Source organism: Camarhynchus parvulus, chromosome 1A, assembly GCF_901933205.1.
Source record: "Camarhynchus parvulus chromosome 1A, STF_HiC, whole genome shotgun sequence".
Taxonomy (NCBI): domain Eukaryota; kingdom Metazoa; phylum Chordata; class Aves; order Passeriformes; family Thraupidae; genus Camarhynchus; species Camarhynchus parvulus.
The window spans coordinates 57,115,296-57,128,183 of record NC_044586.1 but is presented as its reverse complement, the minus strand read 5'-3'; the positions used below and the strand labels follow the sequence as shown (position 1 = coordinate 57,128,183).

The 12,888-nt window shown below is 40.7% G+C and overlaps 1 protein-coding gene across 5 annotated transcripts in view; it reads right to left on the bottom strand.

Annotated features, from left to right (window-relative positions):
- Positions 1-11,819, bottom strand: part of SRPK2 (SRSF protein kinase 2) — a 129,461-nt gene extending 117,642 nt beyond the window's left edge. For all 5 annotated transcript variants that reach the window (XR_004061205.1, XM_030961107.1, XM_030961103.1 and 2 more), the window contains exons 1-2: positions 11,731-11,819; positions 11,548-11,632 (exon numbers count right to left, since the gene is read on the bottom strand). Coding sequence is in view for 4 of the 5 variants with exons in the window: in XM_030961107.1 (XP_030816967.1) it covers positions 11,548-11,632; positions 11,731-11,746 (101 nt within the window). In the remaining variant the exon portion in view is untranslated. The remainder of the gene's footprint in view (positions 1-11,547; positions 11,633-11,730) is intronic.
- Between the last annotated feature and the right edge of the window lie 1,069 nt (positions 11,820-12,888).

Below are 12,888 nucleotides of genomic sequence, written 5' to 3'. Positions count from 1 at the left end.
TTCTGACTGAAATTTGGCCTACGTGGAGATTTGTTTTGGCATTGAACAATAACAACCCACTGACCAAATGACTATTACCTACTTGTTCAGCTATTGCTTCACCTTGTACAATTGTGCAGCATAGCACTCATTGTTATACATATATCTGGAACTAATATAGCAATAATAATTATTCTGTGTAAATAACTATTTAAGGTGCTGGAATAAAATGCAGTATAAAGGGTTCAAGATATGGAACCACTGTAAAGGACTAGAATGTGACAGGATGATATAGAGACTTGGGGCTACAAATATCTCACCAGTGTTCAGCTGCTGGCTGCAGAACTGCACTCATAGAAGTAACAAAGAACAAGCATCAAACTGTTGTGAAATACACCATAATATGGTAAATCTGGATGGCTTGACATTGATTGTAACATGGATTTACAAGGTAGCACAGAAATAACCTGCAGAATCACAAAAATTATTCAAATGAATTTCAGAATAAGGAGTAAAAAGCTACCAACATCAAGCTATTCATAGACCTCTCAGCAGGGCCAGGAGGCTGGTGACTGGCAATATCCCTCCCTTCTCCCAAATGAAAGCATCCATCCCAGAAGGGTAAGCACGGCGCTACAAAGTTTGGGAATGAATCATTTTGTCTGTAAGCAACTGGAAACAAATACTGATATCACTGTAACTCAAATATCAATCATTGTTTGGTTGGACCTTTAAGACTTTCTAGCAACCTCCCTGAAACCTGAGTGCAACAAAGCAGTGAGGAGAGACTCCAAGATTTGGAAGGGCAGGTTCAGATGGATCCATTAGTGGCTATTTAACCTGCGGAGAAATACATGTCCAGGCTGCATTAATAGAATACCTCAGCAGCATGTGGGCGCAGATCATGCTGCAAACATGGGAGACCAGCAGTGAAGAACTTCAGGCTGAGAAAGCACACAGCTGGAATACTCATTGGATTCCCTTCTTCCCAGCCTCCATAAAGAAAAGAGTGAGTTCAAAATTAATTTATCATCCTGTAAATAAGACAGTATGTTACTTGGAGGGGAAACAGCAAGCCATTTTATTTATACATACAAACACACAGACATGCTCTCTTCACCTCAGTAAGTCCCCATTTCCAATTTTCACAGACTTACTAGAGCATTTTGGGCGCCTGCTCACTTTAACTGGAGCACATGCACATATTTTCCCCATCAGTGAAACCCTACATTGTACATCAGTCTTTCTGCCTTCTGCTGAAGTAGCACTCCCCTTACTCTGGCTCTGCCCTGTCTTCTATTTCCTTTCTCCACACACCCCCCCTTTATATCCTGTGTATCTGCTGAGACAAGGCAATGTCACTATACTCTCACTGAGTATATTCATTCTGATATTCTAGGTATATTCTATTTACTGACAGTAAATATGGCCTTTGCTGCTTTCCATTGCTGCTGATAAAAGCCAAAATTAAATTTTATCCTGTGAAATGGGTGAATATGCATTTAGTTCTTGATTAGGTTTTATTTCCATGTGATCTATAATAACTCAGTTTGAATGAAACCAGATCATCTTAAAAACAAGGCAGCTTACTCCTTTTTATTTCACTTGTTTATAATTGCCATACATTGATGAGAACACCACAAGAAGCAAACACAAAAAGAAAGGTGATGATACTGGACAAAGAAGTGAGTGAGAAGGGACCAATTTTTCTACTTTGTGGTTTCAGCCTCTCCTGGAACACTAAGATTACACACTTCATCCCTGCTATGAGATTAAAGGGACTTTATCTTTTAAGTTTAAATGATATTTAAAGACTCCCAAATTAAGTTTCCTATGTAAAGGCAACAGCTTATGTACATGCACATATGTAACTACTACTTATTACTGATACCAATGCAAATCAACCATGAAATATGAAGCATAATGTATTTTCTCAAAAATAAAATATTGGCAGAACTGTGGAGAAAAAAAATTGATTAAGGATACAAGCACCAAAAAGCAATAAAATCTTTTGCTTAGTTCTGCAGTATGATTTTAAAGCAGCTCCTTTATTACCAGTGTAAATTTCATGGCATCAACATTGAAATATCACTACAGAACAAAATCTGAGAAAAAGTTTGAAAAGCAGACTCTGAGAATTAAGATTCTTCTTGCTGGATATTGCTCTTTTGCAGCAATCATTGCTAAGTCAAACATGCCAGCATCTGGCGTACCACAGTTCAGAGTTTAACATAGCAATTTAAACCATGCACAGTTTCAATTCAACTTAATACCTCGGGCTGTGAACTGTAATTAGGAAAAAGCTGGCACATATTCAGTTCCACTGCCCTTGCATATTAACATCATTATGTCTTAAAAACATTCTGAACAAACCAACAGGACAAGCATGTTCTCTGCACTTTGCCCATCAGGTCCTGATGCTAAGAAACAACTCACAGAGGTCCCATGAGGACTGGTTTGCTTTTTTAAGTTTTTGCTAACTCTTACATTATTTTCATTACTATTGCCATAATTAAACACCTACTGTATAGATTTAAGAGAGATATTGTCAACATACATATAATGCCACTTTCTGATTTAAAATCTCAGTCAAATTCTTCTACTTAAATGCATGTCTTCCATAAGAATTCCCATTTATTGAAGAAATCAGATGAAGTGATTTTTAGCAATCTATGCATCTCACAAATCAATGGAAAAGATAATTATTTGCTGACATTTAACTTTCTGGTGTTAAAATCATCATAAAAGGCCCTTCTTTTACAGTTTCATAGTTTTATTTTTAAAGTGGCTTTACTACTTGACATACTTATCTAAAATGTTGATTGTTTTAAATGGGAAAGGAGCATAACAATGCAAATATGTCAAATTGTCTGATTCACATTGATTCAGCACAATCGAAAGAGTGAATTATTCCTTTTTACATTATAGCCCCAAGTTATCATGTTCCTTTTTCATCATTTGCAAAGGCAGAATATCAGACAAATCCATTAATAAAGGCCTAGAATTTTAACTATAAAATGAATTCCACTCACCAGACACTGATACATACTGTGATCCCACACACTGATGTATAGAAAAAACTATAATGAAAACAGAAAAACTTTAGAAATAAATGTGGTTTTGCTTCAATGTATGTATTCAGCTGTAGTTTAGTTTAATGTTCCTTTTAGTTGCAGCTATTAAAAATTCTCTGTTTTCACTAGCATGGCAAAGCATAAGTTAAGGATTAAGACAAGCAGCTCCTACAGAGAAGGTACAAGTGGAAGAAAAGGGGAGTCTGATCTACTTAAACTTTGTTTTCATAATGCTATAATTAGGACAAGATATGGCACCATGTGAGACACAAGCGACCGAGAGTCACTCTGGAAACACAAAATTAGATCAAAATAATCATTTGAAAGAGTAACATCTTTATTCCCAAGACAAATATTCTCATTACACGAAACTGATTTTCTGGTTTCAGAAATAAACATGAGAGAATACAAGTATACTATTTTCAATTACAAGAACAGGATAAATAATTTTATTTCCTGTATCATGTTTCTTATACAATATGTAAAAATTTAGTCAAACTTTTTTGCAACATTTTTAGATAAACTAACCAATTCTCAATAACATTTGTTTTATACAAATGAAGAAAAATTGGTATTGTCTATTGGAATAAATAATTTCAACCTTGTTTTTAAATGCTGGATTTGCTAAACACCTTGGATTAGCAGTGAGAATGCAACACTTACAAGTAACTGATCCATATTAAACACCAAAGCAGTTATGTAAAAAAGCATAGCTCTTTAAAGCTTTATCTCACATTTTAAGTCCACTTGAGATTCACATAGTGTTTTCACATCCTGCTTCTCCAAGAGCCTTGACTGGCTGGTGTGCCCAAATCATGTCTGCCCACAACAGCCTTGCTGAGTTCATCACAAAGCTCCCAATTCCCAGCACTGCTCATCCCTGATTAAAGAGTGTCTCTATGAAATGCACACTGGGGAAGCAACTACCAAAAATCTCTGTCATGTTCTCAACACTGTTGACACAATCCAACTTACAAGTCACTATACAGAAAACATTTCTGGGAAACAAAAAAATAAACATAAAATCTCTAATTAACTTTAAAAAGAGAGGCAATGCTCTAAGAGTATTTGACTGGAATGTGATTAGATGTCTAGGGACCAGCATAATGGACTTGGACACCAACATGTGCTGAGACACTGTGTTACTAATATACAAAACAGGTCACCCCAAGCAATAGACTACCTTAAAAAGAAGTCAAATGCTTTTTCAGATACTATTATCCATTCAGATGATTTTTATTCTTTTGAGCCAGAACTCCTAATAGTATCATGAAGTTCCTGGTTGTATGCAGGTTTCCCTGACACTTTACAACATTCACCAGGGAATAAATCCTGGCAAAAGGGATCTGTCATAATGTGCCTTCTGACTCCAGGAAAGGAACTTGAAAGAAAGCTTAAGCCTCTGATCTCCTCAGGGCTCCCTCTTTCATAAAAGTGCTGAATTGTGACTGCTGCACTAAAAAGAAAAATCATTTAATGACCCATACAGCCTCATTCTAACCCGATCACCACTGTTTTGTAACTCAGTTACCTGGCAGCAGCCAAGCAGCATGCTGATACCCGTGTGTCAGTGAAACTTGATAGCAACACTTCCCTTTTAATCACTCACCTTCCAACTCCATCAGTCTGCTGCTTTTGATTATGCTGCAGAAGGGCTGTAAAGCTACTGGCCACCCCTTACACACCAAAGCCTAGCATGGCCTATAATCTGATGATTGACACTTGCACATAGCAGGGTGAAATTCCTTAGGCATCTTGACTCTTCCTTCACAGGTGAGTGACCTACTGAGCTATTACATAAGCATGAGAACTGAAACCTGAAAATAAAGCTACTTGTTCACAGCAACTGAGGAAATAATCTGAATTCTTAGATTCACAACTTTAAAGCAATCCCAGGCTCATTTTGGCACCAAACTCAGACCTGCAGATGGCATCAAAGCCTACAGGAAAGTAGCATTTCAAGCATGCCCATTCCTTCAGTATTTTTCACTCCCTGGAAAGCCTCCTTACCCTATCATCATAACCTTCCTGTTCTTGGGCATGAAAGCTCTTCTAAAAACACACCTCTACTGATTCACTGTGCACTGGGATTTAGGAGCTAACTCCAGTTTCACAGCTCCTTCCTGAGCCAGGTACAGAAGTGTCACACATTAGCCAGCCACCCTGTCTGGATCCAGGCTCACAGATCCTGTCAGGCTTGTGAATACCATCAGATGCTGCAAGTGATCCACAGAGGCGGCCTTGAAAATCTTGGGGCTGCCACACTAATTTAGGTCAAACACACACCTAGGCCAGTATTGTACCACTGGGTGCCAGAAACATGCTTGGAGATGAGTACACAGGTGGATCACTCTGTATCAGGACAAATTCACTTGACAGGTCTTCAGCAAACAGGGGCTTGGAAAATCACACTGCAGTGACAATAGCATTCTTAAAAACTACTGATGGTTCTGGTTACCTGTCTTAGCCTTCTTAAACCCACCTGTAACTTGGACTCTACAACATATTGCAAAGCCACATTCTTTCTCTTATACTGTACAAAAAGTAGTTGGGTTGGGTTTTTTCCACTGGAGTCATTCTTGGAATATCACTGTTTTGTAATGAATAAAGGCAAGTTATTCCTTCTTCCCTTTCTATACCTGTAATGATTTTTTAGGTGTATCAAAATGCTTCTTAATCACCTTTACATATCTGAAATGTACTAGTCATAAATTAAGCTGCGCAATATCCTCAGTCACCTTTACTACCTTCTTCTTTGAGCAGTTTTCAGTTCCACATAATCTTTTTTGAAACAGTACGATGTAGAACTATGTAATCATTATAAATGTAAACCATTTATAAAGAAGCAAAATTTATTTTAAAATATTAGCTTTCAAACATTCAAATAGCCATAAAAAAGAGTACACTTTATTTATTACATATTTAGTCAAGTACCTTACTTAAGTCTCAGCTGCACTTAACTGCATTCTTTTAATTACTTCTTACTTGGATTTTAATGATTTTTATTAATTACTTGGATTTTTTTAATGATTTTAATGATGTTTTTAAAAATCTGCATCCCAGTCTGTGATGAATGAATAACATCACATACAGGTGAGCAACAACAGGAACATAACAGGCAGCAGACAAACAGTTATTACACAGAGAAATTACTGGGGTGAAACATGAGACCAGAAAAAAGCAGAGCAGTGCAAAGGGAAGAAATACGTCCCAAGAGAGCTTTCTTTAGAAACATGAATACGAAACCAATACAATTTTAATACAGTTTGAAAAGTAGTAAACAAGTGATTTTAACATTGGAATTTAAGGTACATATACTGTAGCTAGACTGCTCTGACCTTTATCACTGCAACAAAAACAGTAGAGACATATTTTTTTTTTTCCTCAGGGATAGGAAAATATAATTGACCTCTAACGATGGAATACTCCCTTCCATTTTAGAAAACTGCAAACTAAGCATTGATAATAGCTCAAGGCAACTGAAGCCCTTGGTTCTTTTAATCTCCTACATTCAAATTATCGACTTCTAATTAACAAACTTCTGTTGAAGAAAAACAGTGAGGCACCAATACTATCAAAAAGCATTATTTCACCAGGGTCTATTCAGTAGTTTCCTTTAACCAAGAAGCTCAAGATAAGATTCCTTTAGCATTAACACTCAAAGAGACTTCCTTAGCAGAACATTACTTCATTATGGAGGGCATCGATATAAAAGTCAAAAGTCTGCCAGCTGCTTTGCTGAACAAAATCAGAGTATGTGTTATTTAGACATACACACTACTTTAATCATAGGATTTCCCAATGTATAACTTAAAAACAGTACACATGAAATGCAGAAAAAGTTAGCAACTTTACAGAGGTTCACTTTGAAATTTACACCACCTTTTTCAGCCAAAAAGCTTGTTCAGAATATCTTCTTTAAATACAAAAAATTCTTCCATAGTTATCTTAGGCTCAGATGCAGACTGCTGCAATTCTGTTCTGCTACATGTGTTTAATATATTAGGCTTATTTTTCCAGCCACTTCTGCACATTATAAGAGATCCATCCAAACACAATAACTTACAAAGGCAGAGTTCATCCTAAAAGGCATATTACTGGGGTAGACAGTGGACACAAGAAGCCCTGCCAACTTCAAACAGGACCATTCCTCTTACACTTACCATATGCTGTAACTGTTAACAGATTAAAAGTGAAAAATGAGACAACAAGGATAAGGGCTGTAGAGAAGGGGAAAAACAAAAGTCTTGCTAGGAAAACCAGGAAGCAAGGGTTATCACTTCAAATACATGAAGGATGAGACAAACAGTACTTTAAAGATAGAAATACTGGGAACTGTAATGACAGGTAGAGAGACAATGTTTTGTTTCTTCAAATACTAGTAATTTTAATTTTCTTTTTAAACAACCCAGTAAAACAATGCCCGTTCCCAAAATCCCCATAGGCAATTAGAAGAGAATTAGTTATTGATTATTAAAATATAAGCTAGATTGCAAAGATAAGAGTCTGGTAGAATCACAACAAAAGCAATTACTACCAAAAGAGAAGGGATCAATTATGAATACAACTGCTATATAGTTACATTTTCATTTTATCATTTAATTTTCTTTGGTAGAGAACTGAAGTCACCTCATTCGCTTTCATTAGATATTGGCATAACTTTGGCTTCTACTCTTCTGAATCTTTCCTAATCCTCCTCTTTAAAAGCTTTTAAAAATTTTACAGTAGTTTCTCTGACATTCTTCAGTAAATTATCCCAAGAAGAAAAGAATACAACTTCACAAATGTTGCACTTGAGGGGCAGATACAAGACCACTGCAGACTGTGGGAGTGTACAGCCACTCTCATATGGAAAGGCCAAGAGCTACACCCATGGCCTTTGGTCAGTGCCCAGAATACATTCAGCCAGTGTTCATGGGAACAGGAACTACCTAATAGGTAAATTCTTCTAAGAAAAAAAAACTACTGAAAGAGGCTGAAAAACACTGTGGTAGAGAAACAGTAACAAACAAAAGCAGTGCGTGACTTTTACACATTTAAGATTCCATAAAAATGTAATATATCCTAAGCCCTGATAGCTGTACAAGAGTTGTGGGTTCAAGAAGTTAGACATCTGGAAGTGCACAGTGCAGAAATCTGGCACTTCCCATGTTAGCCAACACAGATGTACTGCACTGCTGCAAAGTAACATCCCATGGTCTATACCACCTGCTCTAAACTGCTTAAAAACAAAACCAAAATCAGTCTTGGTATTTGGATTTATACTTTTGTATCAAAACATGCAGCACACATAATCCTCTCTCCATAGGTTCACACACCATCATCTAGATTTTTTTTTTTACTTACTAAATGCTTTCTATTAACTTTGGATAAAGCTGTACAGTTGATGTGCTAAAGAGGACAACTCTAACTGGGTATTCACTTGGGTTTTGTCACATTCACTTAGAAATAAAGTCAAGCAAAAAAATATATCCAAGGTAGAAGTTCACCCCAGTTGAAGCCTGTACTGGTCTGAACATAAAGAGCCTACCATTCTGCTGAATGCAAAAGGCAGATGTACCTGAGGCCATCTGTTAGCACTAAGTGAAGGACAGTAAACAGGCTTGTCTGCCTGTAAGCAAGTTTATCTCTGAACAGACTCAGGCATCTGTCAAAATCACTATTTCACAGACCTCTCTCAATGCAGGCCTCCACTTCAAAGGAGAAATAAATCGCAGAGGATCCAAATTAACAATTTTGATTAATCTTTTGTCCAGCTGAAAAAATATGTGAGTAGTTTGAAAACACTGCATGTAAATTCATCTATTACAACCAAAATCAAGTGCTAACTTATCATAATACAGTGAGATACTCTGTTTCAGTACCCTGGATGTTTAATTTCAAAGTAAAGTAAATTTTATTATTACAGGTAACTATAGGTATAGTCTTGATTCAAGACAAAGTGCTTCCTCTTAAAAATATGAGACACTCAGCTTCTATTAACTTTAAAAAAAAACCCCAGATTCACCTCCACCAGTTCTCGTTGACTTAGGGGGTCAACATTGAGCAGCTACAGGACCAATCTTACAGCCTTCTTTGGCAAATAAGGTCATAACTGACAAAAAGCTATTCAGAGTACTGCAATTTTTTATTCTTGTGTCATCACCTTCATACTCTTCAAACAAAAGCCTGCAAGTAAGCTACAATAAGATATAACTCGCCTAGCCAATTTTACAAGAGGAGTCCTACAGCTCTCTTTGAAGCACATTGTTAACAGCAACAATGGAAGTTACTCCATAAAGCTTTGACCTGGCATAGAAAAGTTTTCCTAAGAAACACAGTTAAGAAAAAAAACTGCTTTGGATTCAAAACTAAGTCACAATTTTCCTGAAGCGAACAAGTTCACTACAGGGAGTTTATGGTATAGAATCTCCACCCCTCAAATCAACGTTTTCATTTGCAGATACTGGGCATTTGATGGGCATCACCCATACCATATGCCTCTAAAGTAGTAGAATACACTGTTGCAGTTGAATTTAAAGTAAAGCTAGAAACAGGACCAAAGAGATACTGAAAATGTCTGATACTGGTTTTACTTTGGGGGCCTCAACCATTTGCAAGGAGACTTAAAAACTTGAAAGAAGTTTTGCTTTCATATAGAAGCATGAAACAGAGTAGGTCATCTCCAGAGCACAGAAGTGGTATGAAGAGAAAACATATATAGCAGAAGAGAAAAGATGGCTCTTGTCAGCTACAGCAAAACCACTTGTTTCATAAGGCAACTGATCGGATTGGAGCATTGCATCTGGAAACGCCGACTCAGCCAGGCAAATGGCCAGCTCCTGACTGTGCACCCTGCCTTAACAGTGGCCAGTTTCTTCAGCAAACACAAAGACTACCAGTTCTGTACTTATTATGTCTCTGTGAGAGCAAACTTTTAACAAACTCATTCAGTAAAACATCCCACTTAGCTCCCCAAGAAGTGTATTGAATGCTCTATCACCTAAAAGTAGAAGTTTATTAACAAACTTGTGGTTAACACTTAACTGAAAGCTTCAAAAATAACTCTGAACCTAGAGCTACAATGAAATTTAACCTACTTCTGTTTTCAAACTGGCTAAAGACAAATCCATGTAACACTACAAACTGAAAGTTTTTGGAAACAACGGAATCAATTACTGCATATCTTGCACATAACATTTGTTTCCATTGCAGTAACCCCAAACTCAAACAACTGAAAGCATAATACAGCTTTTACACAATGCTGGAGGAAACAGCACGAGTGGAACAGGATGTGAACAAAAGTTAGCTGCCAAAGTCTAATCACCACTACACCAGCACCTCATCTATGTTATTTTTACCCATCCTAATGGGGAAAAAAAGCACTCATTCATTGTAACTAGGAAAGAAAAAAGCACACCAAACACTTCATGGTCAGAGATAAATTGTTATTTCTTCCAGTAGAAGTCACAAAAAGACTTTGCCCCTTGAATCATTTGCCACAGCAGACAGCAGCAACTCTCTCTACCACGTATATATCCATCCATCCACCATACACTGCTTCCCAGTTCCAAGCTTAGCCAACTAGGAGGAGAGAGGAATGAGTGACATCAGGATGTATTTCCCTGTCAGAACAGAGCAGGTAGACTGGATTCCTAAGTAACGAAAACAAAGACAAGAGCCTATTGGCAACTTAATGAGTCACAAATAAAGTTCCACTGCACAAAACACAGTGAAAGTTAGTGACACAAGCATGTAATCCTTCAAGGACAAAAAATGAAAATAGCCCAAAGCCACACTGTCCTAGGAAAGAATGAAGTGTGAACACTGTAGAGATGGAAGAATGTTCCTATGTGGTTCAGTGAACAAGTATCATGAGAAAAGATCAACCGGACCGTGACAAGAACATGAAGGGCTAGCAGAAGAGAAGGGGAGAACAACTCCTGTTCTTATCTGTAGGATTAACAGAAACTTAAAAAAAACCCAAAGAGATACTGGTATCAGCATTGTTGGCGATTAGACACATCTGGGAAGGGGAAATAGCCTGATGGTAGCGAGGAGGATGAAAAAAGGACTGCCTTAGATGGGACAATGATGCAGAAAGAAACCTCGAAATAGAAAACACGGGGAAAGGAGACCACAAAGATGAGAGAACTGGAGGGAGAGCCAAGAGGACCACGTGGGCTGGGCAGATGCCCCACAAACCGGGGGTTCTCAGGGCCGGCGGCCGGAGAGCCGGGCGCGTTCCACGGGGCACCGGGCGGCCCGGACCGAAGGATGCTGAGCCCGGCGCCCGGCCTGGGGACGGTGCCCGAGCGGCCGTGGCGACATCCCCCGTGGGCGAGCCGGCCCGGGCGGGTGCCGTGCCCTGCCGGAGGAGCCGCTGTGCGTCCCGCGGGACCGGGCAGCCGGGACGGCCCGGGGGTTACGGCAGCGACGCGCGAGGGGACCACAGACAACGGAGGGGGCCCGGGGGGAGGCTCCGTCCCGGCGGGTCGGGGGTCCCCATACTCACTTTTTGTGGGGCGCCGGGTGCTTGTCCCTCCTGCCGGCCGCCGCGGACTGCTTGGGCCGCCGCCTGCGGGCCTGCAGGGCCAGCACTGCCGGAGAAGAGAACAGCCGGGAGCCGGCGTGAGCAGCGGCGGCCGCGCAGCCCCCCCCGCTCCCGCCCGCCCTCCCGCCCGGCACAGCACGGTACCTTTGCGCGAGTTCATCGCCCCGCGCCGCGCGATGCTCGGCGGGCGCGCCGCTGCCCGGCTCCGCTCCCGGCTCCGCTCCCGCTCCCGGCCCCGCCGCCGCGCCGCCAACCGCGACCGCGCGCCCGGCACCGTCCGGCAGCATCGGCACCGCCGCCCCGCGCCGCCGCCGCTGCGCAGGCGCGGGGGAGCCGGCGGGGCCGCGGCCGGAAAGGCGCGGGCGGGGCGGGGCGCGGCAGGTGGCGGCGGGCGGGCGCACCTGAGGCGGGAGCGGCCCCGCGGCCGCCGCTGAGGTGGAGCTTTGTCGGGCGGCCGAGCCAAAGGGAAATTAATTCTGCCAAGTTTTGGGTCGTGATGGGAGTAGCAGAGTGTTCCGCCCTGCTGCTGTGCCACGCTGGGAGCCGTGGGAAGGGGCAGAGGAGAGAGGCGTCGGGCTCTCGCACCGGCAGCAGCTGGGACGAGATCAGCTTTAGCTTGTCCCCAAACCTGTGTGGGGTGACGTGCCAGAACCAATTAACCTCGTGGCCAAATCCAGGGAAATTAGATTTCCTTAATTCTGATTCTCACTAAGTTGTTTGATTATCATGACGGACAACGCTTGGCAATTGGTTTTTTCCTGCCAACGGCATCTTGTTGCCTGTGGTACCGTACACTGCTCTGATCCGGCATAGTAATGACCCAGTGAACACTGACACTTCTTACTGAGCTGTGCTTGACAGTGTTATGACTGAAATTTTGTGCCATCTATACTTTAGTGCCTGGGGCCAACATGATCTGGGTCATATCCAAAGCTTCAGTCTAAGAGTGAGGCTTGTCTGGCTTATCTTCTTGGAGCAGTGGAATTCCAAGGCATGGTAACTGAAAGGTAACAGGGAATGGTCATTAAATTTTGAGGCAGAACTGCCTCCCTAAGTGGCAACACAAAGAATCCATAAGGATGAAGATCCTAAAAGCAGCTACAGTCAAGGCATTATGAGAGTGAAGGGAACTAACAGTAACTGCTGGTCTTAAGTAATTGGATCATTGAGATTTCATTTAGACAGAAAATTGAATCCCTAGGTCTGGTTAGTTCAGCTTAGGAGGGGCAGAGCCACAGAAGCATAAAGCCAGACAACCCAAAAAGGAGGCACTACACTGTATAATGCTTTTTTGTCTGACTA